At 44.1% G+C, this 22,503-nt stretch overlaps 1 protein-coding gene across 10 annotated transcripts in view; it reads left to right on the top strand.

Moving 5' to 3' along the window:
- Positions 1–22,503, top strand: part of ERC2 (ELKS/RAB6-interacting/CAST family member 2) — a 784,869-nt gene that overhangs the window by 307,877 nt on the left and 454,489 nt on the right. For all 10 annotated transcript variants that reach the window (XR_012128892.1, XR_012128896.1, XR_012128894.1 and 7 more), the window contains one exon: positions 14,482–14,649. Coding sequence is in view for 3 of the 10 variants with exons in the window: in XM_073230735.1 (XP_073086836.1) it covers positions 14,482–14,649 (168 nt within the window). In the remaining 7 variants the exon portion in view is untranslated. The remainder of the gene's footprint in view (positions 1–14,481; positions 14,650–22,503) is intronic.

Raw genomic sequence — 22,503 nt, 5'->3', positions numbered from 1 at the left:
AACTGGTTTCCTACGGTGTCAGCTCCAGGCTGGTAGTAGAGCAGAGCTTCCTATAAACCATCCTTTCCTTTTATCTCATATTCCTGCTTTTACCTCTCGGCTGCTCTGTATCTTCTCACCTCTTTTAAATCTCTGCAAATTCTCTTTGATGTCAAGGTCATCAACCTTTTTGGACTCTCTCCCCATCTACCCTCCTGTCCCCTTTTACCAAAAACGTATAGATCTACTTTTAGTTCTTTCTTAACTTATTCTAGAGTTTCTCAGCCTTGGAACTATTGACATGTGGGCCTGGATAATTCTTTGTTTTGGGTGTGGGGGGCTTTCTTGGATTTTACACTCCCCTGTGTCCCAGTTCTGACAAAAAGTGCTTCCACACATTGTGCAATATTCCCAGGGAGGCAGCATTGCCCTGGCTGTGAACCTCCAGCTTAGTCCATTACTTGGATTTTGCACAGCAAAGGGGAGCCTGCAAACCAACCCTGCCAGTGAGAATCACCCGTCTTGGAGGATGGAAGGTTGTGTCTGTCCAGACTAGTACTTCAGCCCTAGGATGTCCTTGCTGAGTGCTCCCTCTCAGGGGCATATCTGGCTCTGCCACTGCCCACTGCCATCGGGATTACCCAGAATCCACAACAATGGGCCAGTCCTTCTCATCTCCCACTGCCCCCCACCCAGCCCTGTCCATTGAACTCTGCAGGCACAGTGAAGTCTTTTTAGGTCCCTTTCCTAGAAGCACTATCTCCTGCCTCCAGAGTTGAAGTCTGTCCTGTCTCTAGTGATTCTCTGCCTTTTAGGACATCTAGGCCCAGCTTCAGGATCTCCTCCTCCAGGCAGCTCTCCCTAATTTGTCCAAGAATAACGTCAGAGCCCCCGTAGCACTGGTTGCCTTCCCTGTCATAACAGATAGCCGGCGTTACTGGGATTGCTGATTTGATTGTCTGTCTTTCTTGCTGGGTTATCAGCCACTGAAAAGAGATAGGGCTGTCTCATCACCATTGTTTGTTTCTTGAACTCCACATAGAGCCCGGAACTTGATAAATATTGACAAGAAAGCTGTAAGATAAATTGTTGAGAACAGTGTTCATGTGCCAACTTGGTAAATAATGCATTTGTTTTTGACAAGTTTTCTGTTGAATTCCAAAAAAAGAAAAAAACACAAAGAAAAACCAGCTACCTAACAATACCAGTGGATTCATTGGGAGAAATTCAACTTCTTCCTTCCAACCTTTTAGAAGCTTAGAATAGCACAGTTGTCAGTAGGAAGGACACAGAATTGCGTATTTCTTCTTTGTCTAATTGTAGACGCAAAGTAAGCCTTAGGAAAAGACAGAACTGTTAACACACTGTCTGTGCTGTTCTTTTAAATGAAAGAATCTTAATTTATTCCTCATCCTTTAACTGTTATACTTAGCAGAAGTTTCACAAGCTGGAAACCCACTGAGTGAATCTAGCCCACGGATGTAGGTTTTGGGCTCACCCCATGTTCTGTTTTGGGTTTCTTTCTTTTTTTTTTTTCTTAAATGAAAAAAAAGTTGCTAAAAATGGAATAATCACAACGTGCCACATAATGGCCATTTCTGGCTGCTCTTCACTACAACGACGCTCCGTGGCTTCCTCTCGGTGGCTGTGGGCAGGGCTCATGCAGGGGCCGCGGTCCCTGGGAGATGTACGTTCCCAGCACACGGTCCAGTCCCTGCCCAGACAGATATGCTCTTCAGCGTCAGCGGCCTGACCTCCATGGCGTTTCATCGGCTACCCCAGTGTCGAGTCTGCTTTGTAAGTGAAGCTAAGGGAGGGAAAGGTTAGCTGGTGAACATGTGAATAAAATATGAGTGTAAGAACATCCAGGTGACGAGGATCGGGTAACGATTGTTATTCCAAGTGCCTCACTGCCCTGGATTCAAAGTTTAATTCTGGAAGGAAGCGCAATCGAAACCCACGTTTACACTCCCTGCACGCGCACGGCTGCAGAGGCTGAGGGGAGGCTGTGCTGCCTCTTGGCTGAGCCCGGGATGCCGACCGGCCCCCGCTCGGCAGGTCTGAGCGCACACATCTCTGTTCTCTCCTCTGAGGCTCGGAGCAACCCAGTTTCCCCCTCGCTGGGTGGGCTCTTTCCAACTCAGTACGTTTTCTTCTTTAACGAATACCTTCCTCTCCTACATTATTGGGATGTTAAAATTGTTGTGGTTCCCTGGGCCCCAGTCTGGGAGGCAGAACAACTGAGTCGTTGGAGCCCGTTGCCTGTCCCCTGTGTCCTCCGGGCCCCTGGTGTCCCAGCTGTTGTGATGGGCACTTGAGGCTAAGTTCTGCCTTTCGGGGGGTGTGGGGTCATGGGCTCCACTTTCCTGAGGCTGGCTTCCTTCTCTGAAGACACGAGAAACGGTGCTCCTGCCCCATCGTTACACCCGTATATGGAGATATCCCTACGGTGTGCAGGAGGTAGCAGTGGGTTTCGTTAGGGTCCCAGGCTGCTGTTTAAAGAGGACCAGCATGAAGCCCCTCAGAAGGCTTAGAGGAGCAGTGGACGCATGTGTAGGAGCCGTGTGAACTCCGGGCAGGAGAGCTGTCTCCTCCTCTCTTTCTTATCGCAGTGCCATGCTGTCTGCCTTGTAAGTGCCCTTCACTGGCGGCGGGGAGCAGCTCCTTCAGGGTGTTCTCCGGAGGCGTGAGAAGGATGCGGCCGGGGGCCCACGTGCCACTCAGGAAATGGTGACAGCCTCTAAAACGCTCAGATTCTGCTTTCTGCACGGCTGTGACGTATGTTTGTCCCGGCGGCACTGTTGCTCACCCTGCCTTCTGCCTGCACTTGCCTGTATCTGAAATGCAGGAGAGCGGCGAGCCCGCTTCCGCCATTTGGTTTCTCCGTCATCAAAAGGTTGTAATTTCTAGGTGTATTTTTTCCCTGCTGGCTCAGACAGTACTTCCTTTTAGATTATCAGTCTCATTTTTGGGTGTTTCTTATGTTTCAGCTAGATAGTATGCTGTCGGCACCCTTTCCCCCTTTCTGTAAAGTTGGTAATTGTGAAAGGAGGGCTACGATTTTTAGTTACTTTGTATCCAAGACATTCAGCTTGCAAGACTAAATGTGATGCAAAGTGCTGACTGTATCCCCTCGTCGATTGTACCAGAAAGCGTGCTGTTGAAATGGGTAAATGCCTGGTGGCCATGTTTGCTTGAAGGAGACCAGCGCTCCTTAGAAACAACAGTTGCTGAGTTTGTGGGTGGCTTGATGGGTCCCAGTGTTGTGGAAGATGAACTAACAAAATGGAATCATAAAATCACAGAACGTCAGGGTTGGAACTAGATCAGTGGGTTCGAGCTCCTCGTTTTGCGGATGTGGAAAGGGTGGGGGACTCCCGGTCACCAGTTGTTACTCTTTGAACAGCTCACTTGTGATTTCTCTCATAAAACTGTAAGACTCTGAACGGAGAAACCGTACTGCAAGAGTAATAAAAGACAATAGGTTGACTCATTGCTCACGAGGTAAATTGATTTGCACGCACACACGCACACCCACACTGAAAGTTTGCAGGAAAGAGATTTTTCCATACCAAAATGTTTCCTGCCATAATAGCGCTGTGATTGTAGTAAATATTTTCAGGAGCAACAATGGTGAACCCAGAAAGGGATGGTTGTTCTTTCCTCTTGCAGAAAAAAAAAAAAATTACATAGCATGATTTCAGGGTGGCATGGTGGTTCTCGCTTAGTTGGTTTTTATAAGGAATGATTGTCTTCTTCACCCCTTGGAGCTCAGTTGATTGGCAGTTCCGTGTTCCTTAGTAACAGACCTCTTCCAGTTTGGAAAAGATCTGTAACAAGTCCCAACAGAGGAACAATTCTTGCTCTGGCCAAGGTCACTTTACACTGGTGTTACCACCCATTCCAGAATCATCTAGGCTTTTCCTAAAAGTCAACGATGGGAAGTCTCAACTTGGCTTGACAGCAAACTTGCATTTCTGAATTGAACACACACCCTCGTCGCGTGCATTACCGTGGGGCTTCAGTAGTGAACCTTCTTCCTTTCTTTCCATTATTTATGTGTGTAAAAGATGTTTCTGAATATCTTAGGATAGAAGTGTTTCTGTGATTCTGAAAAGCAAGTCTGTGAATGCTCTTTGAGGAGTAAATATTTGGCTGAAGTGGAAACGTCACAGCTTATGTAGACAGAATGGTGCATACCCGTAAGGTGGCATTTTGCAGGATTTTCTTGTTGATGATATTTTGTTCAGGGCATTTTAGACATGGATGAAGAATAGAGCTATTATATGTAGAGATTTCTATATAATAGAAACCTCTAAATTATATATTAAACTAAATTATATATTAAATATTGCTTACATATAAACATTATATATAGTTTAGTATATAATTATATTATGTATTATATATAACTTAATATATAGTACATGTAAATATGTTTTATATATAATACATAAATATATAATAAATATGGTTATAAATCACAGTTCTGTCATGTTAGCCTGGAGACCCCTCAGAGCCTTGATGTTTTGACCTGTAAATAATGCCTACCAGTATCAATACAGCAGCAAGGATAACATACATAGCATAATATTAACAATTTTACTTTTTTTCCCCTTCCTGCTGTATTTCTCTCCACTCCCGTAGTTGTCATTCATGCTGGTCAGACATTTCTAGCTTCTCTCCTTTCTGAGTGTGATTTTCTGAGGGATTCTCTGCAGATTCTCCTCGCCAGGGGCCAGCAGAGCCAGGTATGAACCTGGGATGTAGGTCGGTGGAGTGGATCTTGAATTAGAAGATGGGTCTTTAACACAGTCTAGTCTGTGTTCCCAGTAAGTTCTCACAGCTGCAGTTTCTTGTAGAAATGGCTGTCCCACAGGTGGCCCCGAGACACCCTTGCCTTGCACAGAGGACATTGTGAATATATTGAGTTGACTCTGGGCCATGGCCTTCTGAATGTAATCCAGTGGTGTGCCCCATTTCATTATTTCAAATATTTCATATCCATGTTAAACATTTGATGGCTAGAAAATACTTAGGAACAATATTTTCTAAAAATGTCTGAAGGATATTATTATGTGTTCCTAGAAAAATACAGGTTCTGTGGCTAAATAAATGTGAGAAAAGGTGAGTTAAATCAAGTTAAGTAAGATCTTTGCTATGGGACTTCAGAACCGTTGGTATGCTAGTGTCAAACATAAATCAGGAGAGAGTGCTGCAATTCCCGAGTCAGCTTGATTGTGGAACATACCTCCACTCCCCTACTTAATTTTTGCATAATATCCAGGAGGAGTTCAAAGAACAAATGCTGTTTACGTTAAAGTAGTATGTTGCACACTTGGCAATAAATTACTTTTAAAAGAAAAAAATGAAAGAATGTTGTAGACAGCCAGTATTGCTTTATGTAATAATTATTACTTTTGTTATTTAATTAGGTAAAAAGATGGGATGAGGCATGCTTCTAGCCCTTATAGAACTGTGAAACCAAATCAAAATTACACACTAAATGAAAATACACCGTCAAAGCCTATAAAATTTAAATTAAGGGTATTAAGTTTATATGGAAGAGGATTGTTTGCTGGACATAAATTTAGACTTGATATAATACGGTGCCAGGCAGTGTGGCTCAGATGGCAGTTCAGCAGGTCTGCAGAGCGGTGTGTCATGTGGTGACCCCGTGTTTCTGTGGTGCTGAGGAACCCCTTGTTTGCGTGTTCATCATGACGGCCCATGACCAAGACTTAGAGGGAACATACCAGAGACATTGCAAGTCCCGTGCATTCTCCACTTCACCCCAAAGGAATCTTAAGTGCAAACACGAAGGCTGATTTTGGAATCTCTCAACTGTCTTTCATTATAAGGAGTTATTTATGTGATCCAGAACAAGTTCCTTTCAACTTTTGAGATAATCTTGGAAAATAACAGATAACATAAAACAATCCTGTAGCACCTTCATGGATCCTTGAACACAGGTCCCTGTCCCCCAGGAGCATGGGCCCTGATTTGAGAGCCATGACTTTATAATATGGGTTTAATTCTCCTTTAAATAAACTGGCTACAAGTTCTCAATTTGTTAGTCACTTACAAATAGGTGAAGCCTACCTGGATGGAGGTTTCTCATTTGATTTATTAAAAAGTCCTGAACTGAGATCACAAAATCATTACTTAATCTTGGTACTAAATTATCAGTGATTTAAGTTCTTTGGGCTTCAGTGATAGTTTAGAAAGTTCATGGAATATCTAAGTAGGACCAGTGTTTTTAAATTTTATGTTAAAATGCGTTTTCATGTTAAAATTTAATGTGCTTACTTGAAGGGAAAGTGCCGTATGAATGATGCATGGTGTTTTCTTAGACTTATTTTTTTGGTAATAATAAATGTTTTGAAGATGGGCTTTTCAAATATTAGGAGGTACTAAGATTGATAGCTTTGCAAATTGGCTTTAAGTATTTTGAATTTATAACTATCATCATGTTGCAAAATAACATTGACTTTGGAATGACCTACTTCCTTTTGTAGTAATTCAAAAATATTATGACAGCTATAGTTTTCTAGAGAGCATAAAAACCAGTGAGGTAAGTTCAGTGAGGTAAGGTTAGTGTTGGAAGTTTTATTAACAAAAACTTTAAGTATTAACACGTGAGTTACAATTCCCACATGTTTCCAGAAATTTGCTGGCACCGAACCGAACATTAAATTTTGAACTTTGGACTAGTCGCTTAAAACCACCTAATTTAAGTGTAAGAAGTAGCCAAAAACTTAAGTATGAAAACAGGCTTTATAAAGTTGGCTCGATTATTAACCCACATACGATATGAATTCTTCCATGTAGGTGATATGAAGCTCTCTAAGCCCAGCATTGTTTTCCTCAAGTAGGTGGCATGTGGGATTTGGGTATGATTTTTTGACAGGTAGGTAAGACAAAATGCATCTTTACAACCTGAAAATCTCAACTGTGTTATTAACAAGCTGGTGATTGTAGCTTAACTTTTATGAGCACACCATGTGGACATACAATGCTATATTTCCCTGAATTTTATTTTTTTGAATTGAAATTGTTTGAGAGAACATAGTTAAGAATTTAAGACAAAGGTACGTTGTAAATTATGCAGCCCTGTATAATGCAGCCATTATTGTTTCTCTCTGTGCTATCTAAATATCCTAACATATAATACAGTTTTTTTTTTTCCCTTGGTCAGATGTGTAAGTTTTTGGTTGCTATGGAAAGCCAGCATACAGACATGGGATTATGTAGTCTTTTTCCCCCATCAGTACTGCTGTCACGACTGCAGCCATCAACAGGAGGGTACACACATCACTGACATTAACTGGCCGTCCTGAAGAGCTTAAGGGCATAATCGAAATGACCAGATCTCTTGCCACTCGTGACTGTGTAGCAAGATGGGGAGATCTTATAATTGGGATTGAAAACCAGGGACCTTTTTAGGAAAAGAGATTTCTCTCAGTTTTCAACTGTGCAGATCTCACCTTACAAGTTTTATTAACTGGATCTCAGAGAGCTGCATCTAAGTGGGAGTAAACCTGTAAATGTGCACAAGCCGTCCTAAAGACAGAGTCCTCCAGAATGGCCATGTGGTAGACTGATCCAGGTCCTGCTGTCGCGGAAGCTTCCGCGTCATGTAGCCATTGACTTTGGGGCTGCTCCCTGGCATCTCATGCCACATATACCTACTCCTGAGCTCTTGAGTTCCTACTCTCAAGTCTGATGCCCCCCATGCTTCTTCCAAACACAGACAAGTCATTCCAGCAGCTATGGAGTCGCTCCAGCCAGAAACTAGGAGTTATCTTTTCCTCTTTACTTCCATTTAGCTCCCCAGTTCTGTCAGCTGCCTTCTGAGTATATCTCAATATGGCTCCACACACAGCCACGCTGTCCCCCTCCACCACCTCCATCCTAGTTATGGCAGCCACTCTCTGTCCTCTAGTGGACAGCAGGTGCTCCCTACCTGTCCCCAGCCTGCATTTCCGTCCCCTGTTGTCTGGTCCGCAGTATCAGATATTCCCATCCCTGGCCAATAAGACCCCTCTCCGTTTGTGGTAATTTCCTTGCTGTCTGGGTCGACAAAGGACGCGGTAACCATCTTGTACATTTCTTGCCACAGACCTAAAATGAAGTGGATTTCCTTTAGTGAGAATGGTTTTTAGAAACCACAACCTGGGCTTCGGGGTGAGTGCTCATTGCTAGTGAGGTTGCCCCTTTTTCTGCTTTTTAATGGTCAAAGCTAGAAGGCAATTTTTAAAAGAGAAATACATCATGTGTTCCTATGTATTAGTATGACCCCCAACTTTTTAAGACCCAAATTTATTAAAATCCAAAATTATTCTGAAAGCAGTAGAGCAGATATAAAGCAGAACTTATTAAAAGGTTAATAAAGACCATTTAGTGTTCCAAGAACACTAGAAGAGTAAGCCACCGGTCGGATAAACTGTTTTACTGAATACCAAAGTGTCAGCCCAGTCTTATTTATGATAGCTGATAGGTATTCACTGAATCATGAATTTAATCATTTTGTACAGTTGCACATATATACCTTTCCACCAATAAACACAGATCCACAAATTAGCCTTTTGTCATTTCAGTTGTTTTACAAGGATTTTAAGTAAGTTCTTAGATTTCATATTTGTATTGCTTCCCTCTTGCCCTGAAAGTTGTGTTTTAATGATATCAACACAATACTTCTTTGTCTATCCCACCTCCAACTTCACAAATACGTGGTTCAATGTCATAGACCTGATGGCCTTGTTTAAGGCTCTCTCTCTAGTCTAGAACAGTGCCTGGCACAAAATCCTGTCATGAGTGCCCCTGGAAATCCCAGCTGTCCGGCCTTTGGAGGCCATAGAAGCTTCATGGTCGGTCAGTGCAATGCCACTTCCGATGGCAGCGCTCAGCCAACCTTGTTCCTTGGTTCGGAATCCTCTCTGAGGCCCCTGTCTGCAGGAGAGATGGAAATCTAAGGGCTCAACCTTTGGGACCTACTGGAGTCATAGATGTCCATCCATATTGTAGCCAGGAGCTGCACGAGGCTAATGAATGCCTAAAACGTGGCTAGTTCTAACTGAGATATGCTGAAAATGTAAAATAAATGCTGGATTTTGAAGACAGTAAAAAAAAATAAAATAAAATATCTCATTGATTTCTTCTTATTGATTACATGCTAAGTACTATATTGGAGACAGTGGGTTAAATTTAATGCATTATTAAAATTAATTTTGTTTCTTTTTACCTTTTTAACGTGGCTACTAGAAAGTTTACAGTTACAGATGTGGCTTGTATTCTATTTCCATGGGATACACTGTCTTAAATTTCATTCCTGGAAGAGTGGGAAGGCCAATCCACCCATCCAAACACCACTTGCTTCACCAAAGAAAAATCACTCCTCACATCAATTATGTTAATTGACCAAATTTCAGGTGTTCATCAAATATAAAGAATATGGCGGTACTTTTGGTAACTGACTCTGGCATGTCAGCTTTTAATTAAAGTCTTTCATAGGCTAATTAACTACCCCTGGAAAATGTAGTGTCAGTTGGGAAATACACCCAGATACCCACCCACCTAGACACCACTCCACACATACACATCTCATGGCGTATGCTGAAATAGTTTAAGGTGAATGGCAGACGGTATAACACCCCAGTACATGTTAGGGCAAAAAACCTTATTTGCTGGTTCTCCACTTGTCCTGAGGGCTGTTGATAGCAACCTTTATTGCATTCCTACAGTATATAAATCACTGGGTCGGAGGCTGTGGAAAGCAGAATAAAAAAATATAGTAACAATAGCAAAAATTTATGGAGTGTTTCTACGTGCCAGGCACTGTGCTAAGTGTATTACATGCTATTTCATTTAATCCTCAAAATAACTTGATGAATGAGGTACTATTACTATCTGCATTTTGCTCACGGCACCTTAGTTTTGTTCCCACCGTTTGGAAGGTCTGTGGGTAAGTCCGTGGCCGTGGCTGTGAGTTGCTTGAACGCACATATTTGCAATGTAGAGAATTTTGTGGAGTAGACGACAGCGTTATCCCGTGGAGCTGCTTGTCCTTACGCACTGTTCAGGCTACTGAGCTTCAGGGGGCTCTGCTCTCTAATCTCTTTCTCTCCTTCTCCTCAAGATCCACCTCCCAGGGTTCCAATACTTCTTCATTTTAGTGATGTCTTTATCTCTCTATCATTTCCCCCTTCTTTGGACTTGAGGTAAAAGGGCAGGAGAAAGTGGATTTTGAGGTCCTATACACAGAAGGAGTAGAAGAGGCACAATGGCCCTATTTCTTTTAAGGTTCATAGTGATCTTTCTAGTCTTAAGGCACCCACTCTTTAGCAAACCAGGAGAAATTATTATAATAATTTCTGAGGGGTTTAACACATCATACTATAAGTCCAGCCCATGTTGGGGATCGGATGGGGCAAAGTGGGGTAGGGGGTGATCTTATTTCTCGTGGTCCCTTGGGGATTGATGGGGGTTCTGCCATCCTGTCACTCTACCATCTGGGAGATGTGGCCTCTGAGGTCTCTGAGGAAGGGAAAGAGTGCGGGCTGTGGTTCCCTGGACAGGGACTGACACATGTCACTTAAGCTCATATTTCGTGAACACAGCATGTGGCCCCACCTTCCTGCAAGGGCCTTTGGGGGGAGGTCTTCCCTTCATTCAGGAAGGAAAGGAGAATTGGATATGAGTGAGAACTAGCGGTTAGTACTGTAGTGAGCTTTAGATTTTGGGTAATTTTTGATGTTTTGTGTCTTGGGAGGCTGTGTACATTATGCATACTTCCAACATTGGAACTGTCTCCCTGTGTGAATGATTTCACATTGAATCAGACTCAAGTATACCCTTAACCCACGTCTACTCTTAAGAAAAACAAACAAATGGAACTTTGAATGTGAAATAAGACTATACTGGGAGCTTTTGTGAGTATTCCAGTTTCATTTTTTTCTAAAGTTGTTCTTCATGGTAGCCTGTTTATTCAACTCCTGAAGTGGTGTCAAGTGAATAGTATTTAATCTGTGAAAATTTTCAAGTGGCCTCTTTTTCTCTCTCAAGTGTTTTTCTTTTTCCCCCCTTCCCCCCTAAGTGTTGCTGTAGTTGTTTTAAGATTGAAGCGAAGTTTTTGACTTGTAAAAATTACTTATAACACATCAGCTAGCCCATGTAAAATAGGGCAGAAGGGTCATGAGGCTTAGGTATAGAACTTCTGGAAACATACCTCACCACTGGAACTGGTTATGATTCCTGGGTGCTGACATGAAGATCAATAATGTTTAACTCCGCTTTTGGCAATTTTTGCAATCTTCATTGCCATAGTCCTTTTCTTTCGAAGTATGACCTGGAACTGAAGTGATAGCAAATGTTGCACATTTTATGCTGCCAGATAAAAGGTTAAATTTTCATATGTTACATGCTCTTAATACACACACACACACACACACACACACACACACACACACACACACACACACACACACACACACATTACACGTATAACTGGATCAGAAGGAAATGACTAATTCTCCTAAAAATGGAGAGATTGTCCTAGTTTTTACATTAGGTGACTAGTTCCCAAGCAGTTAAGTCATATGCAAAACTTGGGAATTCAACCTATGGGTCTTTGTGCCCTGACTATACCATAGAGTTCTGATTTTCTTTTGTTTTTCTGGGAAATGATGGTGTTCTTCATTTTGCCAAGTTTTATTATTGAGTCAACTGCCAAAGTTTAAGAAAGAGCGTCCAGGGCCTTAAAATTATTTGGTGTTGAGTGAAGAGGCAGAGAAAGGTATTTCGTATTCCCAAACAGTTTAACCTTTATGTCTCTACCTGATGTCGGACTATATTCTAAACTTCATGGCTTTTCTGATTTTTATTTAAATGAGGTACACGGTTGAGTGGAGTGAAGTCTGAATATCAGCGAAGGGAACTGTAATCCTACTTATTGATAGCCAGTTCTTCTAATTCGTATCTTCTAATTTTTAATAGGCTCTCTTCTTTCTTGCCTGATCTTCCCTGCAGTTAAGCTTCTGCGCCTCAGAAGGCCTGTGTCTGCTGTGGCTTTGCACCATCTGGAAGTTAAAATTTGACTTTAGAAATGACGTCATACTTGCTTACTGCAAACTGGGCTAATGCCGGTTGCAAATTGGACGCAGTTCAGGTCAGAGTTCTGTCTTAAACAACAAGAAAAGCCTCATTTCTTGATTCTAGGAGATTGTGCAAAGCTGTAAAGATAGCATCAAGTTGATTGAAGGGCACGATGCAGATTCCTTTGAAGCCAAGTACATGTTTTTGGGCGCATGGAAAATAAAGTCCCCAGCAGAAGACCGCAGCTGGTACGGTCACCCTCCTGCCGTGTAGAGTTTGGGGGTCGCGAATAGCATGTCGATCATGACCATCGTTGCTGTCTGTTTTATTCCTGGAGAAATACTCGTGTATCTCTTCTGGGCTCGGGAGGATACAGCGGGGCCCAGATAGATTGCACACGGCGAGAGGGTGCTGCAAATGTTAGGCGTCTTATTCATCAGCACAGAGGCTTTTCTCTTGAACTCTCTCCAGCACCACTCCCTCCCTCCCTTACTGCAATTTCCTCACATCCCAGGTTTGGATGTTAGGCATTTCCTTTATTCCAGACAGAGACCGCCCATCTCTGATGGCAGGAATGTGGGGCTAATGGGCCCAGTGTCTTCTCAGGCTCCCACCGAGTCCTGATTGGCCTTTGTGCAGATCTCAATGGTTGAACGTAAACCCTTGTAACCACACCTCAGCTCTAATCTGGAGCATTCAGCACGAACTGCCACTATCCAAGGAACCCTTCAGATGCCATCTGTTACGTAGCCACTGAAATCATGTATTACCGCAGGACATGATGAAAACCCAGAGGCAATGAGTGGCGTCACTCTGGGTTGGTAGATGAAGATAACTTTAAACAAAGATAGGCCACATGAGCATCTGGGAGGCTACAGCCTTAGTGCAGCCGGCATGAACTTTCGTGTAGCAGATGGGTGACCCCCAGATGGCGAGTGTCCAGCTCTTGCCCCCACTCACCTTGCTGGGACCTGCTGCTTCATCCTTCTCTCTGGGAGAGAAACTGGAAATGTCTCCACTCACCCACCTTTCCATCACCTTTGACCTTTAGAAGCGCGACCTTGGCACTCCTTTCTGGGAAAGGAGTAAGAAAAGGAAATTCTACTCCAGTGACGTTTCAATCTGTAATATTGTCCTCTGATGTATTCTGCCTACGACTGATTCCTGCCTTCAAAATGTCAGGCACTTAGAGACTAGGTGTTGCAACCTCTTTGTTTTATGGCTGGGGAAGCTGAGACTGCCACCCTTGGTGGCAGCAGTGAGAGTTATTTGTCCTGGTCCTCAAAGCTGACAGAAGTGGAGTCTGGTCTAACACCTGAGTGTCTTCTTACCGTTGTTCCACGTTGCCTTTTGACTCTGTTCTCATGGTATTTACATATCCATGTATTTTGGTTTGCTCTGGTATTCCTGCAGCCTTTTGAAAAAAAAAATGTTTGTCCTTTTCCCTCTTTTCATCTAAATTTTACTTGCTGGTCATATAATGAGCAAAGTGTTCCATAAGATTTGCCATGAGCTGCAGCGCTGCCCTACTTACCCGGTCCCATTCCTTCTTCCTTGAGACAACCATTTTAATGCATTTTACCCGGTTATCTTGACATCCCTGTCACATGGCTGCGAGGCTGCTTCCTGCTTCCTGGTGTAGCTGCATCTGTCCACTTCCTCGTGTGGAAGGTGAGGGTTAGTCTCCACCACTCCCCAGCCCCCTTCACCTGGGTAAGCATTTTTTTGCATGTGGTTTTCAGAATGTTCAAAAAAAGAAAGCTTTTGTTGGCTCATTTTGTTACTGACATTTGAAACACAGGAATTGTTTTAATCTAACGTTCATGCTAAGGTAGGAACAGATACTGTGTATGTTTTGAGCTTCGTTGTTTCTTTCTGCCTTTAGCATTTGGGAAGCAGCCTCCATAATGCTTCTCTGGCAGCATTTACATCCTCTTGGCAACATGTACTTTGCTAATGTAGGAGTGTTTCTCTCCGTGTCACCCTCATTCTTCCAGGTGCCTGTGGCATGGCCGCCCATGACCTGCATGTTCCTGGAGGTGCCACTGGGTGCGAGCAGCATTGCCCCCTCCCCAGGCTCTCAAAGACATGGTGCCTCAGTGGGTTTTGTTGCCCAGCTAATTATGGGTTCACAACATGGTGACACACTGCTATTTCATACTGTCTGGTTAAATGCATATCTTCTACTTTAAAATAACATATCACCGCTGAGATGCACATGCCCTGGGCCTTGAAGGTCGATAGAGGCTGGGCAAGTGCAGGGCAGCAAGGTGCCATGAGCAGAGGTGTGGGCCGGTCCGTCATGCTTCACTCAGTGGGCACACTGCCCACCCAGCTCTGGGCCCGGACTGCCGGTGACTGCCGGCTTCTGTGTCAAACCACCACCTTCTTTCTTTCTCCTGATTTCAGGTAGATGCGCTGCGGTTACGACTGGAAGAGAAGGAATCTTTTCTCAATAAAAAAACAAAACAGCTGCAGGACCTCACTGAAGAGAAGGGGACACTGGCTGGAGAGATTCGTGACATAAAGGATATGTTAGAAGTAAAAGAAAGAAAGATCAATGTTCTCCAGAAAAAGGTGGGTGGCTGATAAGCTCTTCAGGTCGAGAATTGGTAGCATCTGTGGTGTGTCACTTCAGAGAAATATTGAGCGTGTGGAAAAAAAAGAAATTATGTTTTAAGAGTTCTAGATCAGGAAGTACAAACTTTTAACTTACTGGTGGTTGAATCGTGTCTCTTTTAGCACATCCTGGTGAGTTTTCTATTTGATGACATGAAAACTAACAGCGATGACATGTTTTTTTCATTTGCCAGCTTAGTAGAGATAATTGTACATATTTAGTTAGAAGTCTAAATAATCGAAAGTCCAAAAAAGTTACTTTTTCCTTTTTCGTTCCTGAGAGTTGAGCAGTGTATTCTGTGGGCCGTAAAGGTATTGTAGATGCATTTTTTATTTACATGAACTGCAGTAGATCTTACCTGCCAAACCCACCCAGACTTCAGCTGGGGTAGTGGGGGTGGCGATCTTGACGCCCTTTATGTAACTGGCATCAGTGAGGATGCTCAACAGGTCCTAACCGCAGTGACCTAACACGGGAGATGCCCCACCTGCTTGGGGCCCTTCTTTCTTCCAGCAGATCATTTTCTTCGGCGTAGGGGACCCAGGACTTGTGAGTACACCCTGATTATCTTTTGGAGAATTCCCATTAGCTGCTGTGTATCATTTTGGTGGCCCTAGGAAAAGGGTTGGCAAGAAAAGAAACCACCTTCTCTTTTAAGAGAGAGATGTAGGGCTCTCAGAGCTGCGTCCCGCCAGCACGGAAGCCTGGCAGGGAGTGGGGTTGGGCAGCAGGCCGTGCCCCAGACGGTCCTGTCGCAGGTGTCCGTGCTGTGGCTGCCGGCACACAGACCCTGCCTGGAACCTGTTCTCAGCGTCAGTTGCCATCTTCACCGTTCACATCAGCAGCATCTGAGCTGTTTTTCCTGCTTGCATCCTAAACTTTCCTATAGCCTGTTCTCAGCACTAAAGCTGGAGCATTCCTTGTAAAGCAGAAAACAATTCATAATCACTCTCTGATCAAGACTTTCCAGTCACAACCAGCTACGTAGTTTGTGGAGCCCAGTGCAAAATGAAAACCGGGGGCCCCATCTGCAAACCTTAATTGCAGAGTATTAAACCCGGCATGGGGCCCCTTCTGAGGGTGGCCCTGGGCAGCTACACGTCTCATGCCCGTGTAGCCATCCCCATCCCCAGTGGCCTCCATCCTTACTCTCAGGACACTGGTGAACTGGTGGATCACATTGATCCATTTTTACCGAGATCTGCACAGACAAGGCCCGAGGTACTGGATCCCCCTTTTGCAGCGCCACCTAACTGGTGCAGGTGATTCAAAGAGGGCTGGGAAGGGATGACTCAAGTCCCTTGAACCAAGGGGCTGTCCCAGGCAGGCAGGACGAGCGGAGAGGCAACTGCAGCGGCGGTTCTTGGAACACATACTAAGACGACTCTGCCTGTAAAGTCCCCAACAGCGAATGGGAGCGGAAGCTGACATTGAACTTCGTGACATTGAATACTGCATGCGGAGGCTCTGCTCTGCTCCGTACATGCACTGTTTACTTACTCTTGACCATGACCTTGTGAGGTGGATACAGTTATTAAGCCCAAGGTCACACAACCCAGATACAGACTATTTTGCATTTGGGAAAATATAATAAAACGGTGCCTACAAATTAAGAGTATAAAGCGTCATTTTCGTTTGGACCTCAAGTTTTACGATGATGCCATCCGGCATGGGAGGGAGTTGAGGACACCATCGCAGTCGCTCATCTTACCAGGAGTGGAGAGTAAGTCTCTCATTCTCCAGGAATAAATGGCAGCTGTTTTCTCAGTGAAGATTTTGGGAAGGCACTTTTGATGCATGCATGACCAAAGACCACGTTTGCTGGTGAGCATGTTTTGTAACATTTCAAACTTCCCAGCCATACCCAGAGGTTTGGGAGCCAGTCTGGAAGCTGTGGGACCAAGCTGGTTGAGCATTATGGCTGCTTTGGGCAATGCGATCACCATTCCACTTCCTGACAGCCCGCAGATAACGGGTTTAGAGACATCCCATGTATGTGTGGCGAGGTCACTCGGCCTCCAGTTTTCGCTCTCTGTGTGTTTACCAATACATTTGGGGTGGAAATAAATCTGCTGGTGGCAGAGCAAAGGGGTGAGAGAGAAATAATCCCCAAAGAAGTGATGCACAGGATTCAGACGCTGACTCCCGATGCGGGGATAATAGAGAGGCTAAGGGGCCAGTGAAACATTGTCTTGGGACTGGAGATGCCTTCAGGTTTTGGCAACATTTGGCATAACCGGCTGTCTGAGGGCAGGTCTGGAGTGGACCCGCGTGAGCTTTGGATTAGGGCATGTTGGCATGGAAGCAGCGTAAACCGCCGTCGATGTCAGGGCTGCAGCATGACTTGCTATTTCTTTCTCATAGACGCTTTGGCAACCAGCATGGTGTTTTGATGCCAGTAGACTGGGTAAACTCCTTGTATAGCCATGTTTAACCTGGTGAAGCCAGGCTTGCACCTTGCATCCATCGGCTTCGCTGTCAGCGCCCTGGGTCTTAGGGTCTCATGCACCCCATCTGCCATGTAGACAGGTCACACAGCTGGGCAGCAGGTATGGAGACAGTGCTCTGAGCACTTTGCTACTGGAGGAAGGCAGTGAGGTTGAGTAAACAGAGAACCCCCGGTGGCAGCAAACCTCTGATTGAGCTTCTGCCGGAGAACAGGGGTCCTCAAGGATGGATTTTTGGTCTTCCTGCTGTAGGTTTGGTCTACTCTGTAACCCAAGATAGGGAGTCCTTTTCCTGGGGATATTAATGAGCATGGATGAAAGCTGTTTAATGGAATGTCCCCTGTGGTTGAGATACTGGAGTCAGAGAGCAGGACGGTTTTCCTGCTGCAGCCAGAGCGTTTTGCTCCCAAACCTGAATTCAAACTCCCACTGATGAAGTGCTTCCTGGCTATGGAGTTTCTGTAGGAAATGTCATAAAACCCTGATGCCATTGTACATTTGGCAAGTGTATAATGCACATGATTTTAGGACATGGTAGCATTAACTGAAACAGACCAAATTCAGACCTTTATGGAGCTCATAGATTCTTGCAGCATACACTAACTACCCAAGAAATTTTTTTAAGAAGCCATTAAATTGGACAAAAATTCTATCTCCATTTTCATTCTAGGTCTCAGTCCCATGAGCAATGTGAATTCATAGAACAGAGGTACTTTATTTCTTAGGGTTGGAAGAACAGATGGTGATTTCTCTGGAAGCCAAGTTCGTCAGCTGCCTACCAGGTGTCATGGATTGCCCCATGGATTGGAAAGGATGGTGAGAGGCGGCTGGAGCTGGCGCCTGGGAGTATGTTCTGTGCAGGCATATATGGACCTGCCCACTCCAGCAGCTTTATCCTACCCATTTGGAAGTGTGGTGGTGAAAATTCAGAATGACTGTAAGCCAGAGATACAAGGATACTGGGATTATCCTGGGTGATCATATTGGGTTTCTTCATGAAGTTTATCAAAAAAGCAATATTTGAGAAGATGACTACAGATCAGAGAGATTTCCACATTAGTGTAAAAATGATATAAGGTACGGAGGACTTTATGACTCAGCTGAGCTCTTTTCCAGTGTTTAAACAACTTCGTGAACTTTCATGATTTTTATGGCAAACCTCCTGATTTTTTGAACATGTGCAAAGTCATATTCATTTTGCATTTACTGAGTGTTTCCTATGTGTCAGTCAGTCACTACTCTAGGTCTTGGAGGGTCAAAGAGAAATAAGATATTCTCCAGTCCTCAAGAAGCTGACAGTCTGGGTGGGGAGATAGACCTGCGTAATCCTAAATATTAAGTGCAGTGGAGAGCAATGTGGCATGTTACCAGAAGCAAACCTACTTGGTGGATACAAAGAGCAGAAGCTAATTCTGACCCCCGTAAGCAAAAAAGGATTCATTGCAAGAATTTCCGAAGTCCAGTATCTGCTGGTAGATTAGGGATGGTTAAGAACCAGGACTGTTCTAGGAGACCGAGGCCAGGGAGACAGTGCTATGACCGCATAACCAGGAGCGACTGGTCAGGTGTCTGCTCACCTGATGGCGGCCCTGTCATCCTCCCCATCTGTCTTTCCATTCCACTGTTTGTCAAGATTTGCTATCCTGGGACAGAGCTCCAAATTTCACACAAGCACCTCTCATAGGCAGGATCTAACCAGACCCTCCCCAAAGGGAATCTGGGAAACAAGGAGCCAGGCTTTACACCTGAGCTTCCTGCTCAGTTCGAATGTCACCCACTCAGGGGAACCTTTGCTGATGCCTCAGGCTTGAAGAGGGTTTACACTCTGGGTTGTCTTGGCCCCGTTTGAAATCATGCATCCCTTTGGTGAATGTTGGCTCACCTCCTTGAGTGCCCTAACCGTGATCATCAAGATACCTACAGTTCCTTGCAAGATTCTTGGCAGTGATGGTTCTCAATCAGTGTGTGCACTGGGTGAATAACTTATATCAGCAAATTCTGAATTACTGAGAACTTGGGGGAAATCACTTAGAGATCCATTCTTGGCCCAAGAATATTGTTAGCTGTGACAAGAGTCACTGGCCCCTGGGACATGTCAAGCCCATTCATTCCCAGGACAGTATGTTCTATGTAGGCTGCAAGATGGGACCATCCCATGAATAATAAAACTCAGATGAGGAAATAACTGCTGCTCTGCCCACATCAAACACCTCTGACCTCATGGTTCCAGTACCCTGGGAAGGTAAAAAAGGGTGACACTGAGTACAGGAGCTTAGCCACACTTCCTTCATTTTCCTTTAAAAAAAAAAAAAAAAAAGAACATTTGGCATTTATAGAAAAGACTGCCTTGTTTTGTGCAGAGGTGCTTCGCCTTTAGGTCTCACTTCTAACTTACTGGGTTGCCAGAGACATGGCCTTTCATGAGACGATACAGTGAGATTGCTGATTACCCATGGTCATTTCTAGTTATGATTGTGCAAATGATCATTGTTATAACAAATGGATTATCTGCTAGTGACCGAGCCCTTATGTGTACCAGACACTGTGCTAAGGGCTTTAGGTTGTAAGTCCTTAAAACAAACCTAATCGCATTTAAGTACTCTCACAGTCCTTTTAAAATGGGAGACTGTGGCGTAGAGAGTAACTTGCCCGGAGTCGCACAGCAGAGAGGTAAAGGAGCTATTCTCTGTACTTCTTAGCACTACCTTGATGTGTTTCTACTTTATGGTTTTTGCCTCTCTCATGAGAAAAGTGGGATCATTAACTTCTAGGGATTAGCTAAACTTTAATTTGAACAACTTGCCTGAGCTTGATACACAAGGATGCATATTTTTAATACCAAACTGGCAGAGAAGCATTTACTGAATAATGTGATAAGAATTGGATATCAGTTAATAAAATATGACATCGGGTCTGGGTTTTATACTAAATTATATTTAGAAAAAATGAAGACTGTGGTGACCTTTGGTTTCTGTGTATTATTTTGCCTGTGAGATTGCACGGACCATTCTAAGCCTATGGACCGTTTGGCTGCTTTGTTTTCAAAGGTTTGCACCATGTTTGTTCTCATGGGAGTTTTACTTTGCTTTGGTTGTTTGCTTAGAGGGCTGAGACCTCTAAAGATGATTTGAGACTTCTAAACAGCTTTCCTGGGCGAGTCATGGGTGCGCACCTAATCAGGGAGACACCTCCCCTCCTCGTGAGCGGAGGTAGCCTGGGAAGCTGCCCCGCTTTACAGTAGCTGGTCACCTAAGGTCAGCATGATGCAGGGATGCAGAGATCTCTGTGCATCTGTGGCCAGGATCCGGGCTCTCATCCAGGGTGGCTGTGGATCTAAGGCAGTGGCTCTTAATTGGGGGACGCTTTACAACCTGCATCTTCTCCCCAGGAACATTTGGCAATGTCTGCAGACAGCTTTGGTTGCCAAGGTGGGGAACTGCTGCTGGCACCTGGTGGGTAGAGTCCAGGGCTGTTGCCAATGAGCCTACAGTGCACAAGAGACCCTCTTGGCCTCCAAAGCTGATAATTTGCCACCAAAGCCTGATCCGACTCATCTTGCCCTCTCTGCTCCCCGCCTCGAGATCATTATTCCTGAAAACGAATCTTGCTTTGTGCAGCAGACATTTCTCTCCCTGTTATCTCTGGACATTATCTCAGCTCCTGTGACTCACATTTGTAGCTACACTTTTTCCTGGTGTCATTATAAGCCATCATAGAAGTGACTGTCATGGGTGTGTGTGTATGTGTGCACATGCGTGCACGCAGGAATATGTATGATGTTTGAATTGTTACTATTCCTTTCTTTGTAATTTTCACACCCAACAATCCATACTTGTAAGTATAAAGAGTATATAGCACTCTTGAACTATTAACATTGTCAGAATTACTAAAACTGCACAAATTTGGAGCGGGGTGCTGATCAACTGTGGTATAGGGAACATGTAACAGAAATAAAGCATCTGATTTAGAGCAAAGATAGATTACCCATCAGGTATCACACAGTTTAATTTCTTTGGCTGAGCATTCCAGTCATTTGGAAAAGAGACCTTGAAGGCTAATTTCTTTTTCTGACTAAAAAAATGCATTTCATTTTAGTAGTCTTTTGGGCTGAAAATCTGATTTCTATATTCACATTCAATAGATTTTTTTTCATATATTTTTATTAAGTCCTTTGGGATAAGGTAACATTTGTTCAGTGTGGACTTGGATGTAAATTTAATTGTGTTGCTTAAATGTTTGCAACTAAAAAGAGTTCATCTGGGTTAGAGTTTGTGATCTTGCTAGTTTTCTTTTGAGCAGAACTTTCTTCAGTCTAAAATGTAAGAAAAAGCTACCTTACTCTATTATATAAGAAACTCTTTACATATTCTATGTTCGTAGGGTGGAAGCGTGTCATGGGGTCTCAGCAGAAGCACCTTTGTTCTGTTATCGTTTATTCATTGTGTCTTTATTGTGTCATGAAGTTGATGCCAATGGTTCTATTGCTGATTAAATTCCACAGAGGTCCTGGGAGATGAAGTGACTTGTTTAGGGTCACAGACCTAATTAGTGACAGGGCCTGGGCTCTGGTTACAATTTCCCCTTCTCTTCTCTCCATGCCCCTCTGACATCCATGGTCTTGTGGGCATCTACTGCCTATTCTGGCAGCTAGCCTCCCATTCTCCTGCCCCACCCCATCACCCCGCAGTACATTTTCACCATCTGTGATAATCTGGGTGCTGTACAGGCACGGGGGTACATAGGCAATTGAGGAAGGTATGGTTTCTGCCCTCGGAGAGCTCCCGGCCATGGGAAAGAATAGTGGACAGGCAGTTCCTGGGCAGTGTGTGATGCCTGCAGTGCCCGCCAGGTACATGGTGCAAGTAGGAGGGGCACCTCACCTGTTGTGGGGAGCAGGACAGACAAAGAGGACTTCCGGAAAAGCTGGTGACTACACTGAGTTTGAGGGGCTTGGAGGTGTTATCAAGCCAAATGTTGAACAGCATTTGTAAAGGTTTGCCTGGAAGAGGCAGGACAGTGCATTGGGTGGAATTAGAAGGAAGGTAATATAGGTGGACCACATTCCCCTGCCCCATTTAGGAGACAAACTCCAGTTAGATAGTTTCGTATTCTTTTTGTCTCCTAGCAGTCAAATATGTTTTATAATTAAGGTTTGAGAGTCATTTCAACTTCCACATTAAAAATGTTCCCTTCAGTCCCTTGCAAATTGCAAGTGGCAATAACCATTATTCATATGATTTGAAGATGCATTTCAGGGCCAGAGCATGCTGAGAACTGATTCTGACTCAATGAGAGAGCTGATTGTGAGCCAGGGGAGGCGAATTCTCTTAAATAAATATTTGCTTTTGGGTTAGGACCTTATTT

Source organism: Manis javanica, chromosome 3 (assembly GCF_040802235.1).
Source record: "Manis javanica isolate MJ-LG chromosome 3, MJ_LKY, whole genome shotgun sequence".
NCBI classification, from domain to species: domain Eukaryota; kingdom Metazoa; phylum Chordata; class Mammalia; order Pholidota; family Manidae; genus Manis; species Manis javanica.
This window is presented reverse-complemented; position numbering and strand designations above follow the sequence as displayed.